Genomic DNA, 23833 nt, shown 5'->3' on the forward strand with positions numbered 1-23833 from the left:
CAATCTCACAATGCATTAACTCAGCATTTTGGCCGGCCGTAGGACATAAATCACAATTTATGCTGCTAACACATTCCAAGCATTAGGCAAAACTCATTGATGTTCACACTTAGAAAAAGGAAGTGAGAAACTATACTTCAAAACCTGATGAAAGCAATCAGTGTAGTTCTGATGGCAGTACTGTTTGATTTTATCCCCTCTCTTTACCGTGCAAATCCAAAACCCCTTGCACATTTCATTGCAGGCTTGATACAAGCTTTTAATATTGTGCAGATTCTTCAACTTTATACACTTGTCAGATGGCATCAAAAAAGGAAACCCCCTTCTGGTACTGTCAAAGCAGCTCAGGTACTTACACTAATTGGACCACAAGTTGTAGGAAATTCCAACACATTGTTCTTCTACTCTTTCTAGATGAGCATCAATGACATGATGCACTGTATCCCCTTACAGTTTACCATTAATCACATAAGAGTGACACTTGATCTATCGTCGAATGCCCCATCTCTATGAGACTGAAAAAAGTGCAAAAAAATCAGCTCTCAAATAAATTGCCCAAAATGTGCACCTTGGTATAGTACTAGTATGTATCACAATGTGCTACTGTTTAGATTAGAGTATGTCAAGGACTTTATATTTACTAAAATGATGTTTGGTGAAAAAACAACAACAACATATCCCTGTTGGCCTTCTAGCATAATGGTATAAATAACTCCCAAGTTATGTGATGCATGTATTCATTGGCACAATGGTTAAGACTTCAAACAAACAAAAAAAAAAAAAGAAGAAGAAAAAATAAATATCAGGCAGCAATATGGTGAACAAAGTATCTTGGCCACTTAATAAACGTAACATTTGGCGCAGACTTACAATGTACAGGGGATTTAAACAAGACTTGATCCAAACAAATTGGCAACAATAAAATGACAGTGAGGAAGACAAGTAATTTCCGTCCCATTTTCCCCAAGATCTTTCCAGCTTCAAGATGATGCTGGCCGGCGTCTAGTCGTCCTCGTCGTGCCCGTGGGTGATTCCAGGCGGCTTTGGCGAGGAGAACGTCTTGCTCTTCTGCTCCCCGTTGGACAGGCGGGCGGAGCTGGTGCCCGTGACGTCGCTGGCTGCGCGTTTCCGCGACAACGCTGGCGACATCATGGCCTGGGGCTCCTCCTCGAAATGGTCATGGTGATCGACAGTAGCCTCGTGGGGCATCTGTAAGGATGAGTCGATAATGCTTTACTTTAGAGGCAGCAAAACAGGATGTTTCATCATACAAAAAAAAAAAAACCAAGAAAGAAATGAACCTGCAGTTTACTGCTTTAAACTCATATTCTTTGTTATCCATGTATATAGAAGAGTAAGCATCACAATGATGATGATGCTGCTGACTATAATGATGGTAATGATAAGAATGAGAAGAATAATATGAAAAAGGAAACAAAGAAAATAATGAAGAAAGAGAAGAATGATGCTATACAAAACAAACAGGCATAAAAAAGGAGAAAATTGTGTGTTCAAAGACAGCAAAATATGTATGAACTCAGAATTCTTTAACTCTTCAATCACAGACTTATAGACTTTAAGTTTCAAGGAGTATGCACAGGTTACTTTGGAACTGAAGGAAAATGTGAATGAGACTTACCAATTGGTGAGGGGCCCTGAAGAGATAACTGAAAGGATAGTGTAGCAAGTTGAGGAATGTGGAGGAGTAGAGATCAGCGTAACGAAGGACCTGGCTGGCAAACAATGTCTGTCTGGAGCCTAGAATAATGGGGTAGGAGGAGGGACTAGTTCAGACATATGTAAAATCTTGAAGATGGGCAATCCACTAGTCCTGTTCACATCGGAACACAAAATCTACATGAAAAGTATGTACGACTGAACAATCAACTCCTTGAGAGAAATATCTATTTTTTATTGAGTTCAAATTCCTTGAAAATTTATCTTCCAGTGTTCTTAAATTATCATGTGTTGTTATGTTTCTCTCCATTTTATTTGTGTGGAAAGAGACATGACTTTTGGTCATATAAAATCTTACAGCAAACACTAAACACTATGACAACAAATCAAAGCAATAAGTACTGTTGTAAAATGGAATTCATTGCATGACAAATACTTCTTAAAAAATTATGAATGTAATTTAATGCTTGTTTTCAATCAGCAGCTTTTTATATCCCAAAGAACTGCAATGCAAACTCTGAATGTAACTTCAAATACATTTCATAATACCTACCCCCCCCCCCCCATACAAACACACACCTAACAACATGGAATGAGAGTTTTCATCATTTCTTTGAGAAGCGCCCTCTACTGACAAACAACAAATTGGCAGTCTAGTGTCCCAAAGAGTTAGATATCAGTTTGCATTATGTACAAAGTTTTAAACGGCCTCGCCCCAGATTACTTGAATCATTTGTACATGTATTACGAACACCTGAGGTACTAACCAGATATGCTTTATTTTGTACATAATACGTCCCTAAACCCAGAACTGAATATATGAAGAATCTTTATAAGATTAAGGTAAAACGTGATCATTATGCCTGCTGTAATTGTCAATACTGTCTTACGATATATACATGCTTTATTTTGTACATAATACGTCCCTAAACCCAGAACTGAATATATGAAGAATCTTTATAAGATTAAGGTAAAACGTGATCATTATGCCTGCTGTAATTGTCAATACTGTCTTACGATATATACATGCCATATATGTTTGTATGCATAGTTGGTGAAATAGTTACGTTTTTGTAAGTAGGTAAACGAAATATGAGTTGTTAGCCAAGGGGGCGCGCCGACCAGTGTAGTAATTTTGTATCATGTACATGTAGGGTATGTCTGATCGTGACTGCCATGTATCATTGATAGTATTTTGCGATCAATTATAAACTTCTCTGTATGCGGTTTGCATAGTTAGTTTGTGTAGTCGGTTTGTCGTTTTGTATGTGGTTTGTACCCTGGAATCCCCACGCTACCGGGTCTTTTGGGTACTCCAATGTTATGTCTGTTTGCTCTCACCACTACGGAAGAGGCTTCCAAGCTTCCCGTGGCACATGTCCATCTCATGGGTGATGGATTGAATGGCCTTCCTCACTTGACTGATGTCTGGGATCTTGTCTGTACCGCTGTCTAAATTCCTGGATTCCAAACAGAAAGACAGGTAGAGAGATACAGGGTGTTTTAATGAAATATCCAAGTCTTGCAGCCACAAGACTGAATTGCATGTGTAATTTAAACAGTGAAGAATATACAAACGAAAGTTTAAACACATTGTATATGCCATACCTTTAACTAGTCTAATTTCTTCGAATCCAGACTTGACCATGGAGTACAGTAATGAATAAATACTTGCACATCACATTCATGTCTAGATCAGAGTTAATATTTTCTTAAGTTGTTAAATTTGCAAATAGCATCCAACTTGTTATTTTGCAAAAATACAAACCCCACAAAATAATTGGCATATACAGCAATCAACAAGATGCTAATGAATGGCTACAATAAAGACATTAATTGAAAAAGGAGTAACATATACAAACACACATGGATAAAAAAAAAATAATCATGACAGTTAGGCAAAAAAAAAAAAAATTGGTGCATTGGCGTAACCCGCCCGACCCTAAAAATTCCGCCGACCCCATGTTTTTTTATTATTTTTTTTGCTATCGATATCAAATATCTTGTTGATTGCGATCGCGATCGCACAAACCCGGAAGTGGAAACGGCTCTGGGGATATCGGATGTACGAGGGAGAGATCTCGCGCCTCGCATAAGCCTTCCTTGATCAGTATGTCATCACTGTTTCCAACACGGACACGTACTCTAACAAGATTTATTCAGTGTATACGTAGCATTCAGACTGCGATGTATTGTGCACAGTTTTGTCGTAGGTTTTTTTGTGTGGAGAACTTACACGAATCTGTATATGTGGGACTGTAATAGAGATCGCCGTGTGCGATGAAAAGATCGTACATATGGGTCAATTTGCATCTATCTTATCTAAGTCAAAATGGTAAAATATGAAGTGAAAACATTCAGGATAGGGATTTCAACATCTTTAAATTCTGTGAAGGGGTATAATTCCAGTAATATCGGCCTCATAAATGATTTGTAGAATAGATGAACACAGCACATATGGTGTAGCAGTTGTAACTGTTTACTGAGCTGAGCACGAGCTTTACACGTAAAATGCAGGGGTGGTATTCTGAGGTCGTAATTAAGTCTGTAATTAACTTCGTGATTAAGTCGTGAAGTTAATAGGCCCTTAATCATGGGCAAAATCGGTATTCTGAGGACGTAATTAAGGTATGATTAAGTCCCCTGTAATTGTCTTAGGTCCCTCCCATCTAATTGTTATTCCATCCAATCAGACGCGTTGTTAAAAGCCAAAATGTTGATTACACGCGCAAATATGCCCTCAATGCGCGCTCCGCCACGCCCCCTGTAATTACAACCCAAGAGCTCTGTGCGCACACTCCGGTATTTGATTACAACCCCTCACCAACGCATGCGAAGATCTAATCCTCTTTGCTCACATAAAATGACAAAATTCCTCGAAGATCGGCTATATTTCTTTTTTTCTCTGAATTCTACGGATACCATTACAAAAAAATTCAACCGCTCCTCGGTTACTGAAGACGGTAAGCATCATTGTGGCAGAGAAAACACGATGTAATGCGTGATATCGGAGTAGTTAATGACACTCTTTGGTATCATTAAGTTTTCCATTAACTTTCATACTTAATTACACCCTCAGAATACCGATTCGTAATTAACTCTGTGATTAAGTCCTCTCAGAGGTGCACACGTAAGTCTTTCCCGCCAAAACGCTTGTTGCTATGGTAGTTAATATACCCCCTATTTAATCATGCTCTCAGAATACCAATTCGGTAATTAAGTGCTAATCAGACACTTAATAAGCTCTCAGAATACGGCCCCAGGTAGCAAAAAAAAAAAAAAAAAAAATCCGCCCAACCGACCCTATTTGAAAATCTCATGTTACGCCAATGCAACAATTTTTTTTTTTTTGGCCTTAGCTGAAGACTAACAAACTAACTAATGAATAATAATAATAGTAATAATAATAATAAAAAAACTTGGTATCTACATCTCAGGGTACCTACAAGGCAGTCTCTTCAGGGTGGGCATTGTTTTTCTAGAGTGCCCTTCAAGTATCATTATCATCAGCCCAGCACTAATAGGCCTATACAGTACCTATATTTTTGAATTGGGAGGAACAAAGTGCATTTGATGTCTTCTCAACTACAGTACATTACATGGACTTTGATCTGGGTTTTTGGCAAATATTTTTCATACATGCCTACTGTAAATCAACCACTTCAAGACTATACCTACTGATATATAGGCTGAGGTCTACACAGATCATGTGTCACAAAAAAATATGATATTGCTGTGGAGAAAGAATAAGAAATGTATGTCTATTCATAAGAACCCTCAGCTATAATACATTACTTTATTTTATGCACGTCTATACAAATTATGCATGAGATGATATTTGCAAGATACTACTGTAATAACATCATGACAATGCTTCTTGACCCTGGAGACTCGAAAGTAAACATCAAACGCAACTTCAAGGTTTAGATCCTGAGACAATGGATTAAGTAGTTAAATGGTGACCAATTTTAATTCATGAAAATAAAACCCTTGTCTACTTGACTTGATCCTGGTCTTTTAGTTCACATCTGCTGTGGGTGTCCCAGATTCTGGGGTAGTCAGTGGGCTGCTAGAGTGTCAAATGCCTGTTCTCCATGCAACTCTGTTTCGTGGGTCATTATCAACTTTTAGTCTGCTGTTTTGGTAGCCAATGCACCTTAAACTGTTACAGTTGCACTCTGTTCTGGGTTGATCCCCTACATTTCATAGATTGACAGGATTATCAGCAATGCTCATACATATTGTATATTACAATCCAAATATGATGCACACATTTGTATATCCAGTAGATAGAGAAATGTCATGTATGACCAAAGTTATCACTCATCCCATGGACTTACTTGTATTCCTCTGCCAAGGCAACATCAAGATCCTCCAGTTTCTCAAACAAAGCTATAAAATAGGAATAAGCAGACAAAACAAATCATCAATCATAGTCATAAGGTAACACATTGTTACAAGATAGTCATCATCTAACCTATTAGCTGCCAAGACTACTATCCAGTGACTTGCATTAACTCTTCTCTTGTTTGGTGCTCTTGCACTATGAACACATACATGTACCTCGTAAAATTTTTCAAAAATTTTGAATTGAGCATGAATGGTACTGATATAGGTGATGTAGTCTTACTGTGCTCACTTTATTTCAATTCCAAGTATCTTATCAGCTTTTATATTTTGCCTAGTAAGCATAGAAAGCACAACAAAACAAAGGAGGAAAGAAAAAAAGACAAAATTAGAGCTTAAACAGCATTGGACACATAATTATAACAAACACAAGGTACATGTGGTGTACATGTACTTGAAAGAAAATGATTTGATGTCACTGGGGGTATGGAAAAACTATTTAACCTACATTCTAGACCATTAACTCTATGCGTGCCACATTAATTCCCCGTCCATAAATATGTGTGCCAAATTTGTGTACATTTGACTCACTGACATATAAAGGGTTAAAACATAAGAGTTATTTTTTTTTTCCCCACAACATCCTTGACTTACTTCTCTTCTCTGTCCAGACTGAGAGTTCTTGAGCCACTTCTGGAACCACCAGGAAGGTCCTCCAGCCCCTCTCTTTCTTCGACTTGAGGATGTCTCCAAAGATGTGATCACCAATGTAGAGGACATCGTTGCCCCGGGCACCCAGCATGTCGCAGATGACGTCGCAGGAGCCACCGGAGTAGACCTGGCCCTTCTGGAACGGTCCCACGTGGCTGCCGATCTTCAGACTGCCTGTGTCCTGTAAATGACATATTTTGTCATGCAAATTAAAGTCCTGGTAGCAAGGGCAGACACGACTAGATCGATCTTCATTCACTGCCTATCGAGATATGTTTGAAAACTACTTAAAGGACAAGTTCACCTTCATAAACATAAGGATTGAGAGAATGTAGCAATATTAGTAGAACACATCATTAAAAGTTTGAGGAAAATCGGACAGTCCATTGAAAAGTTAGGAATTTTTGAAGTTTTTGTGCAGTAACCGCTGGATGAGAAGACTACTGCAGTGTATGAATGACGTAGATGTCACATGTGTACAACAATATAAGGAAAATATAAAGAGAATTTCACAAAATTTCATCTTTCGAAAAAAAGTACACATTCCCTTGACTCGTTACCGACATATGTTATGGGTAATATTATTCCCCCTGCCTTTAGAAAGAGGCAAGTCAAGTGGTCTTTTATTATGCGAAAAAAGTGAAACTATGTTGAATTTTCTTTACATTTTCTTTATCCTGTTGTACGCATATGACTCACAAGCTGTAGTAGTCTCCTCATCCAGCGGTTCCAACACAAAAATTTTAAAAATTCATAACTTTTGCATCGATTGTCCAATTTTCCTCAAACTTTCACTGATGTGTTGTACTTATATTGCTGCATTCTCTCAATCCTTATGTTTATTCAGACTCAGATTCAGATTGTTTATTGTCATGCACTACGGCATAAAAATCTTTGCAACAGTCTCCATTAAAAATGTCACATGTAAAGGAAAATAAATATGTATACATAACTGAAGGACAAGTAACATAACACTAAACAAAGTACAGCAAGTACACATATTATAATAATCAAAATGAAGGTGAACTTGTCCTTCAATTTTGCCCAACAGTGAATATGTGTATCAAAGAGTATGCTAATCAATAACGATTGACTCCAGTCAAGAGTCTTCAGCTGTGTGTGTACTTACATAGAGATTAGTGATAAAGTTGAACACAAGAGACCCGGGGGTCACGCGCTCACCTGAGTATCGCAAGTTCACCTTCCATGCATTCTTGCAGACTCTTACTTGAGAACATTGGAAACTTATGGAGGGGGTAGCTTTGAGAGTGGGGGCATGGTGTCCATTTACATATATTCCATCACACTGGTAAAAATACCTACCAAGTACACTGTACGTTATAGAATGTTGGATTATGCAGTTCTTGGGGGAAAAAAAAAGACTTAAAGCCCTATCACTTTTGATTAGAACTAGAGAAAAATATTATCAAATATTCATTAATTTAGGAGGTTTGGACCCCCTGGGGCCCCCAGGGAAAGCATGGTGCCCATTCAAACACTTTGAAATCTTATCCCCATGGGAATGCTACTTGCCAAGTTTGGTGAAAATCCATTATGTTGCTTTCAGCAAGATAAAAATTTGGGCCCGCATTTGGACCCCCCCCCCCCCATTTCATCAAGCTTCCTTGGGTCCCAAGGGGGTGGAGGGGGGGGGGGGGGGTTGGGCACCCCTGATTTTCCCATGAACAAACTTGAGACAACAGTCATCAATATACTGACTCATTGTATCAACTTAGCTCAATCACTTCTGGTTCCAGAGAAAAACTGTAAAGATTCCTTACAGGAAGGGGGTGGGATGGGGGGGTGTTCGGTCCAAATTTAGGCCCCCTGAGGCCCCCAGGTGGGGCATGGTGCCCATTTGATGGAATTGAGATTTTATCCCCCTAAAGATGCTACCTGCCAACTTTGGTGAAAATTCATAATGGCATTTTCAAGAAAAATATGAAAATGTACAATTTGGGCCCCATTATGACCACTCCCCACTCCCCTCCCCTGGGTCCCAAGGGGGGCACCCCTGATTCCGCCATGAACAAACTTGAAACTACAGTCATCAATGTACTTATTCATAGTATTAACTTAGCGCTATCCCTTCTGGTTCCAGAGAAGAAGATTTTTTAAGATTCCTTAATTTTGGGGGCGATCGCAATAGCTCACTTGAGCCTTCGGCTCAGGTGAGATAACAACTCGTTTTGTGGATTCTATAATATAGCCAAGCTGGGCCATCCTTCCCACTCTATGGTATCCACATGCTACTGGACCTTTAACTCTTCATACATTCCATACACTCATTTCTAATGTCCAAGTCATTTTGATAATAACATTTGATAAATTACCCCAACACACAGTTGTTATGACAGGGGAGAAGCCTACTTAAGGTCAAAACACTAAATGATGGTGAAATGGTGTGCTTTGAATGATACATTGTAAATAGTGTTTCTCTGGATAATACAACATGATCATTATCCGTGTATCAGCTTTTTACAATATTAAATCTAATTCTTTCTCCCGCTCCCCCCCCCCCCAAAAAAAAATATATATGTGCGTGGGGGGGGGGGGGGGGGGAGAAGGAGGGATAGATATTATCTTCGTGAACTTTTTTTCTTCATATTTTTGATACTGCATGACGAGCACACTGTAAATTACTTGAAATACTTGAAATTAAAATAAAATAAGTTTCGTAATTTATTAAAGGAATTAAAGGAACTCTGAGTTTTGAGAGCTTGCTGGTTCATAAACTTCTATTACCACAAGGGAAGGTTCACCTGCAAGGCCAATCACATTATGAGTTTGATTGAGCTTTACTTTGTTAATTGAAAATTGATAATAACACATCAACTCTGATGACACATTTCACCCCAGGGGATTGATGAGAGATAATAAATGGCTATTATTTGTGCTCTTTTATTAGAAACAACCTGGCAGTTGAATGAAACATACACTTGAGCAGGGCCAGAGTTAGAGGAGAATGGTACTTACCAAGTCCACCTGCCTGAGAATAGTGCCATTACCAAAGAAGCTGGGTTTCCTGGCATCCACAATGCAGACATCGAAGTACTCGTACCACTTCTTGTGTGGTGAACCAGGCTATGGGAGGGACAAATACATATCCAAGATTAAACATCAGTTTGGGTTCATCGTCATTCTAGATGTATACTGGTGATGCAATTATGAAACAATTCCCTTTTTTTGGGGGGGGGGGGAATTAGCATGATTTCAGAATACAAGACAGTTTTGTTGTTCAAATAATACTTTGTCATCAGACTCATGTGATGATGCGAGATGGATTCTCATTAAAAGGATAATTTTGGCAAAATGAACAGCCCAATATGGTTGATTGTGATATGTTTTACGTATGGTAATGAGCAATACGGCTAGACACCTATGCAATCCTAACAGCTCTTTTGAAAGGGACAGTCTCCTGTGCAATGTCATGGAGATAGTGTCAAGTAGCATTTGAAAATGGTAGAAAATAATATATATCTTTTTAAAACAGAGTACAGGATTCGTTATCAAAGTCAGACGAATGAGACAAGGCCTAGATCTTATATGACTCATTGATAGTAACCCGGTGGTGAAAAATATAAGTGGAAGTTGATAAGCAAATTTCATTTCAGTAGACAATGACTCTAATTTTTGATGTGATGACAGTAAAGATAAAGGCAAGATTCTGATCTGATCAGATGATAACCACCCTAACACAAGCTATCAAATCAAAATGAGGACATCAAGCCGTAGAATATGTAATACGTCAACATTTTTAATTAGAAAATGTGTCTGACTATGTGCTTACCGTTGGACCATGTGGGAAGTCAAACAAGTACTTCATGACTTTCTGTGGACAAAAATATAGAAACAAATTTGATCATCGTAGACAGACAAGATTTGAAGTGTTACTTCCTCATTAATTACAGACAACTTGAATAAAACATCTTGTCACATAAAGCCAGCTTCCAATCATTTAAAGTCTGGGGTATGCAGACATGGAAAAAACCCAACAATAACAACAACAATAAGAAACACAGCCACACATTGACTGGTGTGATAATATGAACTGTACTGATGTCTATGTCTATGCCAATTGGCAACTGAATTTGGGTCAAATTATTTGTATAGGGCCCCATTTTTCTCTCTCTTCTTTCTTTCTATAAAACAACAAACAAAAAGGAAATACTTAATGTCTATTTCAAATACTGGAAGAGAGAGATTAATGGGGGTTATGCACTTAAAATAGGAAACCACGAAGGTTGCAGTTTAATAAATTATCATTTAATCATGAGTTCAGCCAAAGGAAATTCCATGCCTGCCAACATCAACTCATGCTGTATACTGTCATCAATGTCTACATATTCTCTCTCTCATTTACTTGATCCTTTTGTGTCATGCAAAAAGTTGTCCATATTCTGGGTAAGTTACTGCTTACCCTGTATTTTTTGCAAGGTTTTTGTTTTCCAGAATTTCATAAGTTAGGTGCTATTCACAAATTCACAAACATGCAAAAATATCAACTCTGATCCTGACATGAATGTGACGTGCATGCATACACATTTTTCTGTTCATTACTGGACTCCAATGTAATCACTTGCAAAATTGTTGGGAAGTCCTGCTTAACAAAAAAAAAAAAAAAACAGACTCGCTAAATATATTGCATACACAGTAGTCACTGAAACATTATAATGTTTGAAAGGAAAACAACTTATTTCACCCTGGGTGACAAGACCGTGTACCTTAAAAGTTATGAATTTTCAGGAGAGTGAAAAAAAAATCTTTCATATTCTCAACATTTTTAGAAAATAAGGTAGCATCAATGTAGATGTCAAATAATGAAGAAACATTGTTATGGATCACATCAATAGTTGTACTGTCTTAAAACTAAAATCAGTGTCTTTGACATCCAAAATTCAAATTGATGAAATTCTTCCGTCGAGATGTTTTCATTGCAACTGATTGATAAATTGCCCTACATCGACGTAAATAAGCACTGAATTGATCAGTATTTTAGCAGTAGCCATGATAAAAAATTCATGGGCGTACATACTCGAGCACGATTCGAACCTACGACCTCCTGATCACCGGACAGGCGTCATCTCCACTAGACCACCGAGCTTTCGCCCAACAGCAAGTGTTGGTTCTAATCCTTATAGCATGCAGCGGGTACTGCTTTATTATTCAAATTGATGAAATTCTTCCGTCGAGATGTTTTCATTGCAACTGATTGACAAATTGCCCTACATCGACGTAAATAAGCACAGTGCTTATTTACGTCGATGTAGGGCAATTTGTCAATCAGTTACATCCAAAACTGTTTCAACACACGCCAATTGGGATACTGGTACAAGGGCTTGTCATCCCAGGGATGATATGCTTAAATGGAGAGTGAATTCGGCATACTACCTTTGTGTACTTGTAGTCACTGTTGGTAACGAGGAACACTCGCTTGCCATTGTCCCTCATCCTGACAAACATGGAGATAAAAAAGAGACATTTCCTTCAATGACGTCAATTATGAAATTCATATTGCATCAGAAACTCTTCCGTTGGTTTCCTGATGTGACCCACTGTACAAGAAGGGGTTTGCGATGAACTGAAAACCATCAATCGGCATCAATTGCTTTGAAAGACACCGAGCTAATCATAGGAAAGAACTTGATTCTTTCCTTTTCTTTTTCTCAAGAGAGAGACCTAGTTGAGAAAACTTACATTCTGGGTGTGGTCATTCATGATTCACTGACTGTACACTGATGTAAGAGTCAGTTTTCTGCACAACATTTTTTTTTTCTATAAATTCATATCCTTCACTTTTGTCTCGCAAAGGCCTGCAATCTGGACACTAGACTACTCATTCATGGAAGTAAATCCCTGCAGGATTAGAGCCAAGTTCTCATAGCAAACCTGGCATGCAGGTACGCTATAACCATACAAACCCAAAATTTTGTACAAAATTAGTTTGATCTCCTATTCATAATGATTTCACTGCAGTCTACGACCATCAACAGTTAGGATAGCATCTTGCCCTTCCACCCTTCTCTCAAGGGAAACAATGTAAATATGTTGAGATATATATATATATATATATATATATATATATATTTTTTTTTTTTTAAATCTGTGTTCAGAGTTGCTAGTTTGTGTAATCTTGAGATGAACACTCATGTACTCGATATCAATAAATGTTACAGACCGAGACATGCTTTCCCATCTCATTTAATTTCATTCAGTCCAGTAGCATAATTTCACAGCTTGACTCCCCTTCCTATAATGCAGGTCACATACAAATTACAGTAAAAGCTGTTATTTTCACAAGGGCTGAACTTTTTTTAATATCGTAAATCACAGTTGGGCTGCGAAATTAACAACGTGAAAATATTGCAAAAGGACAGGCATCAGTGCATTAACGATAGCCTCGATGTCAAAATCGTGAAGAAAACATCTCGTGAAAATGTCTGTGACCTCCTCATTCATGAAAATAACAGCTTCTACAGTACACACTATTCAATTATACCATATATACTCCAGTGGCCCAAACCCTGAAGTTCTGCTGTTCACCTGCATCATTAGCTAAACACAGCAAGAATGAAAGACAAAATAAACCCAGGTGGACTTGCAGTTAACCCATGCTTTGGCTGTTTGTCCCCCACGGCAGAAGGACACATGTACTTGGTGAGAGCACATTCAAAACGGCTGGCTCAGTAGTGCCCCTTTGCCACAGGTATGTTTGAAAGACACGCTTACAGAATGCATGCATGTGTGATGACCAAGGCACTCCCGCCTGCAGAAAGCTGTGCTTAATGCCAGGAAACTTCAAGTCAAAAGTTCGCAAAAAAAGAAAAAAACCTCTTTCCATTGGTTCGCTGTCTCAGGCGTCTGCATCGAACCTTAGAGGCGTTCCAGAGATGCACCCCCCTGACACTTTGGAAGACTTCATTACTATATTGTTGGGAGCAATATGGGAAAGTTTTGAGGAAAAGTCCATCACCTTTGCAGGAGAACAGGTAACCTTGGATCTTTGATGATGTATTCTTCTGGGTTCTCCACTGTCTTGTCTTTCATGGATCCCTGATAGAATGGGGGAAAGAGGAAAACTCACAAGTCAGTACAAAGAATGATAAAACAAATGTCCCACGGAAAGTGTTCACTGTAAAACATATGGCACACAAAACAAAACATCAGGAATGGATTATGGAAATAAGATTCCACTTTGAGTGCTTTGCCAGAACAGATTGACTCACTTTTCCCACTTAAGATTTTGAGGCGAACCAGAAACTTGGAATTGTTACAAGTTAAAAACAGATCACAGGACAGCTAGAAGTGTGATTGTTGTAGAAGAAATGCACATGTGAGTAGCTGGGGCTTAGCCCTTAGCACTTTGTATGATTTTATATCAATTTAGTGGTCGATTAAAAAGATTCAGGTGAAAAACATAGATGAAATTATTTTCGTGTGCAGATAAAATGCATACGAAAACAGGCACAAAATGCATTGCAAAAATGTATAGCAAAGAGACTTTAAAAAATAGAGCTATACATTCTTATTACATCTGTGCATGTGCTCAAAAAGATAAAAGATAAAGATAATAGTTGGAAAATATATAAAAGCAGAAAACAAATGGATAAGTCTCATATATTTCCTCAATGTCACTCAAATGCGACAAAGGGAAGTCCAATGTCCACAGCTGAGAGCCAAAAGGACATAAGTGATGACTCTGCACCGAGAACAACTTTGTCTGTGCCCTTCTGCAGGTAATGTTCAGCAACAGAGCAGCCATGAAAAACCCATGGTGTTGTACACACTGTCCAAAGTCCATGGTGAAGAAAGGGTTAAGTCACAACTGAACCCCAATGCCTCACCTTCATGTGCACCCAGTCAACAGCATTCCTGACGTCAGAGAAGATGCTCTCCCATGACATAAACAGGTCCCCTTTCTGTACACCCCTGTTAGATGTCTCCACAAACTCTGCCTGGGTGGAGAAGTAGTTCACCAGGCAGGCTATGAGGTAGGTCTCTGAGGTCCGACATATCACAGGGAGAAGAGGGAAGAGGAAAAAGAACAGGCATTAATTACAGTGAAAACATAGTTTTGGTAAGGGTTCAAGAACCAGTCTTGCACCATTTCATATTTGCTTGCAATATATTGAAAGAGTCTACCAAGAAACTTACCTGGCTGACGTGATTTGCCGGGATGATGAGCTATTTTGGAGCATTTTGAGATCAGAAATAAAGTTGGTATACCGACTTTCATTCCAGCAGGACCAAGGCTAACTCGGTCTCGGGGACATCTCGGCCCAATTTCACACAATTTACACGCAGTTGAAGATTGCCATAGCTTATACATAGGTGCACACCAAAGAGGTTCTTTGATGCGCGCGTTGAATCAACTCGGCCCACAACTGCGACCAGCCAGAATGCGAAGCACTCCCATAGTACAACACTGTACAATCCAGAGGGACAACTCAACCCTGCCGTCAAAGCGAGGCCAAGTTGTCCCTGAGTCCGAGTTACCCGGACTCCGTTCTGAGATTGCGATTCCGGGAAACCTTTTTGGTTAATGGTTAATATTTTGCATTTTTATTGTTACCCCAACAAATATCTTGTTATTACAGCATTATTCAACGCATTTCTTAGGCATATGTATACATTTTGGAGCAAAATTTGACAATTCTGCAGGCGTACCAGAAATATGTTTTACCTTTAACCCTGTGTGTGCTTCGAGCACTGAGTGGCAAGAAAACCATTAGCATTTTACAAACTGTCCAAAGTCCCTAGCACTGAAAGAGTTAGGCAACATCTCTTTCATAGGAAACATTGATTCCATATGACATACAAGCAAGTACTCTGTGATCCCTCTGGAGAAAATCATTTTGCTACACAGGAGCAGGTAGAAGGGCGGTGAGTTGGCTCAGTCGGTAGCGCGTCTGCCTCATGATCACGCGGCCCGGGTTCGAACCCGAGTCTGGACTGAGCAATGTTGTGTGTAAACATACCGTCCCCTCTAGCAAGAGGCAAAACACTCTGTCCCTCGGATAGGACATAAAATGAAGGTCCCGTGTATGAGAGAGTCACAGTTCATGCACGTAAAAGATCCCGCTTCATTCATTCATCGCAAAGAGCAGGGTGTCTAACCCGGTGAAGTGGTCCTACCCCACATCCAACTGGACCCCATGGAAGACCAGCTTAGTGTAGCTGAATGTGGGCTATCCAGCCATCTTCACAGATGGAAATGAACAACAACAACAACAACAACAACAACAACAACAACAACAACAACAACAACACTCTGTATTGGGTGCTGTACTGCTGTTTCTATATGCTCTAAAACCAGAAACATTCACACTATGAAACTTTCACAAATTGGTGACTGGCATTCAGTGCACTGTGTAGACAAAAACGTTCACATGCATTTTACTTTCCAGTTCCTTGTGAAATCTTAGGGAGTTAAATGAATGCGAAAATTTTTGTTTTTACAGTATCCATCACTCAGAAGTCTTCCTCACCTGGCAGATTAAAGAGTGTGTTGAGGACGTAGATACGCTCCTGTTCGGTCCTCAGGGCAATAAACTTGTTGGGGTAGAGCTCACCGATCTCAAGTGAGTTCAGAAATTTGAATCCATGCACGCAGACCAGGATGTTGCCATAGGTGTCAATCTGTTTGAAAGGATGCAAATAAATCACCGTGTAATGGGATTGCAGAGGGTATAGTTTCACTCTTTAGGCATGTTTAGGTTCACTTACAGACAAGAGTTATTGGTTTTTGGATCGCAATGTAAAAATCAATTCTATTCCCTGCAGTTTTCGCATGTCCGTCCGCACACGCCTAAAAAGACTAACTCAACAACATGCATCACACACTATATCTCCAAACTGTGCACATATAAATTAAGACCAAAGCATGACCTTAGGCACACTCACCCAGTGCCTAGAGTGGCAAGTTGTATGATGGGGATTAAAGGCATCAAGGACATTGTTTTATGCTCTACTCACACCCACTGCACAAGGCAAATCATCCCACAGGTTTCAAAAGAATAAAGATGGATATATTATTGCATCACAAGCCTGAGTGTTTGTGATTTTGTCTGTCCACACACAAGAATTTTTTCGCATAGCTTTGCAAACATCTATTTTTAAGAAACTTAATGGCTTGAAGTTATTTAAGTATATCAAAAGGAACATAGAATGAAAACTATACCACCAGGAGGTAAGGAGAACATACTTAAGAAACCAATGGAAACTTGATTTGATTGCTACAAATCTAAAAGTATAGTTTTGTTTGGTTCCCACTGAGGCATTTATCTTTACAGGAGTAAATCCAGAAATGACAATTTACAGCTAGATGTAATGGTCTCATGTGAAGAAGTCTTTGTATAAACCCTTCTACATGTTTCCTGAATTCAAAAGAACATCATGATGAACAAAATACATGACATTCAGTATACACATTTATTCTTCAAACACTACTCATGGGAAGTTTTAGGACAAGAATTTTCACAGCACAGAGCTACAACAAGCAGAGAGATTTCTAACAATAGAAACAAAGGGATATCTGTTCCTACCTTGAGTAAATTGCCAAAGACTTTGTCAAACACGAGACCTCGAATGGGAAAGGACGGGTCGTACTCGAAGTTGAACAGGTCCTGTTGAATAGGAAAAAGGAAAAGTGTTACTGGATATCAATTATTCAGTTTTAAATTCAAAGGCAAAATACAGGCAAAACAGAATGACAATTAGTGGAAAAGTGCAATAATGTTCCAGTTGTAGACACAGATCATTTTTTAAAATCTATCATACACACACAGCACTGGATCTGTATATAATATGTGAATGTAATGCATTAACTTCAATATGGGAGCACAGAAGACCTGATTATCTGCAAAACAAAAGAAAAAGAAAAAGAAAATGGAAAAAAAAAGAAGGTTCTTGTACAGTTTTCGGTTTCACCATGGACCTACTACACATGATGTTCCACGCTCGTTAAATAATTCATGCACCAGACTTTGTAAAATACTTTGAAGCAGCACTGCCACTCAAGCCTCCATCAGAATGCAGGGGTAAAGAATTGCTGGAAGATGCATAATGTCCAATATGACTGCATGCTACTGCACCACTGACAGCCAGAGCTATAGCCTAATAATTGAAGAATTACCGGTACATGATTGTTGAGGCCATGTGCAGTGTACTGTGAATGTTTCTCAGGAAATGGACTGCACTATAATAATGAAGAATTAATTTGCAATGGAGCAATGTGTTGTCTAAAACTTGGTCCTCCCATACAAGGTACTGTGATTAAGTCACATCAAAAATGTTACTGTAACTGTTTATCTAAAATGACTGCATAGGGCAAAATGCAGCAAAATATCAGCATTATCTGGTTCATTACAATAATGACGAATACATTCACTAATTAATAGAAAATAACAAAAACATTGTTTCTAATGATTTTGAAGTCATGATTCTAATAAAATCAATTTGCATCCCTTGGAAAATGAACGTTCATCATTAGTTCTGATTAGAATGGAGATAGGGGAGGGGAAATAGGCAGAAGGACAGGTGTGCAAAACGCTACATGATACCTACATGTAGCCTTTTGACAAGGCCTCATGAATGAGGCTTGGAAAAGTGACTAACTGCAAGGGAACGAGTGAACGTGAGACCAAGTGGTGCAGCCAGGACGCCTTTTGGAACCTGACATGAATTTCTTATTTTGAACCCTGTTTATCATCAATTTTGCTATCAAAAAGGTAGTGACCAATCAGTGACTGCATTGCTCGCAATGGCATCAGCATATAATCAATATGCATAAGACGGATGCTTATCAGCAGCTCGCTCATCCATGCAGCCTGTGCTGCCTGCATTGACATGTGATTCAGTAGCATACCAACTGCAGATTGACTCATGAATATATGAATAACTCATTCATCGCTTTATTTGCAAAGCAGCAGCAACAAAATCCATGTTTCAAAAGACTTCGTGGCTGGGCCACTCGGTCTTGCGTTCACTCGTTTCTTGCAATGCTCAGAGCAGCAAGTTAGTCTCATTCCTCAGCCACGAGGCCTTGTCAAAAGACTACATGATACCCTGCTGTATGTACAGGCTTCAAGAGATTACACATTTTTGATGATGGATTTTGATGAAAAATATACCTTATTGTCCAAACAAATTAAATATTCAGATGTAGATAATATATGGAATGTGCACTAAGGGTGGGTATAGTGTTGTTGCTGTTGTGGGGCACTCAATATCTAAATGTGTTAGAAGTGAAATGGTAGTTTTAGAGATCGTTTGATGACAGATCACAAAATCACATTACACCTCCACAGCTGAGCTGCCTCCAAACACTCTATTTTTGGAAAACACTGTAGGACTAGATGGCACACATGCACCTTTCATATTAAAGAAACGCATGAGAGAGTGATCATATCTAAAATGCCTATACGTGGATGACTTATTTGCCTTTTCATCCACAGCATACTGAGCCTTCAGGTTGAGGATGGACATATCACCAAAATGAGTGCAAAGATCTTTTCTTTTTTGAATTTCTTTGATTTTTAAAAAAAAATATTTCAGCCTATATCTGCTTCATTTTCATAAAGTGAACAAGCTTGCAAGTAGTGGTAATGCAATATTTTTGCATTCATGGCAAAGAAAATCACTTTCATACCTGCCTGTATCTTCTCTTAAAGCAAATCTAATGTTCCATGAAGTAAAGAGCAATGCAAAAATAGATTACAATTCAGTGATAAAATCATATCTACCCATAATTTGCATGAACATTGTTAATTCTATGTTCAAGAATGTGTAATATGTAGCTTTTACGTGGTACTGGTTGAAGCCCTTTGTTTGAAACAACCTATTATGCTCTTCAAGGCTGATTAATCCCATGCAGTCACATTAAAGGGAATTTCTTTGCCAACAAGACAACTGATATCCATAAACCGCTCACTTTTACGTCCAGTTGAAAAGCATTTATGTATCTCATTCTCTGTTACAATTTTTTTTTTTTGAATTTTGAATTTTTAGAATTCAAAGTAAGGTACTGGTTGTAAATGATTTTGAGAAATCCACTACAGTTTTGGCAAAGACTGAAATGCTCCAACAGTCATGTACTGCGTAACAAGGATTGTTTATACAGGAATGAAATGCCCTGTCTAAATTACTGTATGATTTAATGACAACTATGTGTGTTAATTCTGGGCATCTGAAGTCATTCCACCATTCCTTACTTAGCTTGTAAATGGTAAAAGTTTGGGATTCCATGTAAGACCTACCTGCGGGTAACCAATGGTAACCAGGCGTTGGACTATCAGCTCAAATCCAAGTTTCTCATACTGTGGAGATTTGTACACTGTTGAGAAGAGAGAAAGATATTGTTAACATGAGTGATTTTGAGAAAAATGTTACATTTCAAGGCAGGTACAAATCTACTGCCAGAAAGAAACAACGACCTGGCATTACTTAAATAAGAAAAAAAAAATGCTCAATCATACAAAATTTTAAAAGATTCCTAGCCAGAAATAATCACCAGTAAATTCTAAGTAGTTTCCTCTCACCTTGATATCAATATGTATGGACAAAAATCAGTTTTGTACTTAAATATTCACAGAAAAAGGGTCTTGGAATATAGTAGTATGGAAAGGAATTCATAAAAGATCTTACAGAAATTGAGTAGGTTTTCATGAGGCATGTGAACGCAAAATCCTTCCATACAGACTATAAATCTATTCATCAGAACAAAAAGCCATATAGATCAAGATATTACCATATATTAAGTCAAAATGGAAGAATATATTCATTGAACATCACACATTTAAAGATTACTTTAATACAATATGAACCATGATCATCCAAGAATTTGTTTACACTCATTTCAACTATTTACTGCCTCACAATGGAACCAATGAAATTCTTATCATAAGTCCAATATTTGTAAAAGTGGAGAACTTTGTTGTTCCCAAAGTCTTTGAACACGAAACATCACTATAGAATGTACTTTGTCCTCAACAACGGGGGTAAGAAGAGTAAATGAATGCTTGACAATAGATGCTGTTGTTGTTTTAAAGAAAAGAAGAGACACTAGATGAAAAGCAATCACATTGTTTGAACTTTCCAAGTTCGCACGGCAGATGTACAGTGTACCCTGTCATACAAGTAGTCGAGATGTTACCAGGTATTCATGACATGTGTCAACAAAAAGATCTAATCTTGTGATATTGCTCACCAATAACCAACTTATTGCAGTCAAAATCATAATCAATGAAGAAGGCTTGAAGTGTCAAATGTGAAATGTCATCAGTTACAGTAGAATGAAACTGATTACCAATGAAGTATCACCATGAACGTACATACCTGCACATCAGTTTAACAGTATTTTGGAAAGTTAGATTGGTATGAATGCATTTACAATGGGTATGTACATTTGTATGCATGTGTGTGTGTCTGTGTCTGAATGCATGTCTGTATGTGTATACTACATATAAAATTACAATAAATGAAGTTACTTCTATTTTATCTTCTTAAGGAAATAAAATGTAAAAATATACCTTGTAAAAGCAAATGGGTTGCAAAGAATTGATGACAAATCTTTTGTGTAATCACATACCTTGGCATCACTAACAACTAGGTACATTGTAGCTCAATTCCTTGAAACTGAGCTTCTTTTTTTTTATATGATTTGGAGTATGAATATGCTCAAAGATCATATCTTTGCAGATGTGGAAATAGTATCTACTCCCACATGAAATATTTAGAATGCTATTTCTTACATTTTTACACTGCAGTGTAACTGTCCCAAATTCATCCATTTGTACAAATCATGTCTTTAAAAAATTAAAAGAAATTCAACTGTTGTGCAGTCAACTGGGATACCACTATCATTTCATGGCAATAACCAAGTACTCACTTTTACCTTTCCTACCAAATCATATCAACAGTGGATATTCCTTGATAAATTTACATCTGTAGAATCTAATATTTAGCTGAAGTTCAGTGACCTTTTAGCTTCACATACAGGGGTTTTGTAAAAAAAATCTAATCAGTGCATCTTAAACTCCACGTACAACAGCTGTAGAATGGTTAAACCAGGTACAAAGAAAAGTCATTGTGGGTTTATTTGCTTATAAAATGCATATTTTCAAAGTGCACTAAAAATGAGATGTAGAACAGACATACGGATGCACAGAGGACCTAAAAACATAATGCCCCAGCAACCTTTTGGCCGAGGTATAAAAATGATCAATGAAATGTTCTACATAAAAATAATTGACCTACGAGTACAAAGGAAGTTAACATTATCTACCTGTTGCTCTTATTAATATGTCTTAGTATGTCTTAAAGACATCAAAAAGACAAGAAATCTTGAGGCATTTTGACTGTTATCAACTCTGCATTTTTTTTTTTTTGCTTCAATTATGAAGATGCCTTTTGATTTTCTTATTACATTAAGTGTCCTACACTTCTTCTATTTTCTATTGTTTTTTTTTTCATTCTATTTCCCTGTATTCTCTCTTTTGCTATGTTTTAATTTTTCTTTTCTTTTCAAATCTTTCTTCTCCTTTCTCTACATTTGGCAATCTTTCAATTTGTTTGTCTCTCCATTTGTATATCTACTTTAGTCATTATTTCCTCTCTGCATTTATCTCTTCAAACCATCTTTCCTGCCATAGACATTTACAGATTAATTTTAGATGGGATCCTTGACCAAGCAGCCCCTTGGCAGGTTTCTGAATATCCAGGTCTGCAGACAATTACTGTACGAGGTGGATTCACATTGAAATTTACTGTGGAATATGTGTAAATACCATGGTATAATATGTAATTTGTCATCACTCTTATAGGTGAAATACCATCGTAAAAGATATACGTACCATGGTATTACAGTTGGTACCATTCTCATTTATGAAATACTGTATGGTATTTCTGGCCTGAAAATACACCTCTCCGAGATTTGCGGACAATTATGAGGTTCATTCACATTGAAATTTACTGTGGAATTAAATACACTGGTAATTTGTCATCATTCTCATCTATACCACCATAAAAGGTAGCACAGTATTTTCAGCTGATATCATCCTCATTCATGAAATACCATTGATGGTATTTCTGGAGCGAAAATACACCTGTTTGAGGTGAGAACTGTGCATACGCGTATCTCCTATGGGAAGAATACAGGGAGTGTGTCAGGTCACAAGAGAAATAACACTCCTGTATGGCAGGTGGTATTCGGTGACAAGATTCACACCCAAATTCTGTATACTATTGTATTTCGCACAAGCTTGATTTACCACCGAAATACCACAGTATTTTGTGATGTGTTTTGCAGTGTACACGTTACGAAATACCGTGTAGAATAATGCTGTATTTCAACATCAGTGTGAATGGGCCTATTATAGTTGCTGCACCCTGCACTGGAAAGAGAGATTGCAATTTGATGAGATGGGCAAAGATGGGGTAAAGGGCATATATCCATTTGCCGCTTTCATCTCATCAGGCACATGGGCGAAGATGTGTCCTGTCCAATAAATGTCATCCTTCTCTATCATGCGGGAGTTGACTTGTGTTTAAACAGGCTGCACGTCAGTTCGGGCACAGATTGATACAGCTAGCTTGTGGGTCAGAAAACGTAAGGTAGTGTTCTAACGGTGCTTGATTGTGTGCTGCTGGAATTGATGCACAATGCACCACTCACAAACATGAGCTGGAAAGAGCACATTGAATGACAATAGCAATGACATGTCATTGTTTCAAAAGATATGTTTTGCTATGTGTCAGTGTTTTCATGTGAGAAAAACAGACATCATTGTAATTGCTAACATGTTTTTGCCACAAGCCTCTCACTTGGAGTCACACTCAGTATTTCATTTTGATGGAATGGATCACAAACACAATAACAATTTAAAAGGAGTCTTAATCTTGCAAAAATCCTCAGAAACATAAATAATTTTGTCTGACTATATGGTGTCACATTTTTCAAACCTGGTATAGTATCTGCTGCAGCCTATCCTGATCAAACATTGTTTGTACTGCTTACTTCTATTTTGGGTGTATTAAAACCTCATATTTATGTTGTTGTTGTTCTTTAGACCCAGTGTGCCCCTAATTTGTAGTGAAATTG

The 23833-nt window shown here is 38.0% G+C and overlaps 1 protein-coding gene across 1 annotated transcript in view; it reads right to left on the reverse strand.

Moving 5' to 3' along the window:
• Window positions 1–808: 808 nt before the first annotated feature.
• Window positions 809–23833, reverse strand: part of LOC140241508 (cytosolic purine 5'-nucleotidase-like) — a 34491-nt gene continuing 11466 nt past the window's right edge. Inside the window, exons 3-15 of the mRNA XM_072321235.1 lie at window positions 19992–20068; window positions 17280–17360; window positions 16224–16374; window positions 14580–14734; window positions 13709–13788; window positions 12127–12187; window positions 10526–10567; window positions 9712–9819; window positions 6679–6916; window positions 6018–6069; window positions 3019–3137; window positions 1640–1758; window positions 809–1209 (exon numbers count right to left, since the gene is read on the reverse strand). Coding sequence (XP_072177336.1) covers window positions 1003–1209; window positions 1640–1758; window positions 3019–3137; window positions 6018–6069; window positions 6679–6916; window positions 9712–9819; window positions 10526–10567; window positions 12127–12187; window positions 13709–13788; window positions 14580–14734; window positions 16224–16374; window positions 17280–17360; window positions 19992–20068 — 1490 coding nt within the window. The 3' untranslated portion in view covers window positions 809–1002. The remainder of the gene's footprint in view (window positions 1210–1639; window positions 1759–3018; window positions 3138–6017; window positions 6070–6678; window positions 6917–9711; window positions 9820–10525; window positions 10568–12126; window positions 12188–13708; window positions 13789–14579; window positions 14735–16223; window positions 16375–17279; window positions 17361–19991; window positions 20069–23833) is intronic.

Source organism: Diadema setosum, chromosome 18, assembly GCF_964275005.1.
Source record: "Diadema setosum chromosome 18, eeDiaSeto1, whole genome shotgun sequence".
Taxonomy (NCBI): Eukaryota; Metazoa; Echinodermata; class Echinoidea; order Diadematoida; family Diadematidae; genus Diadema; species Diadema setosum.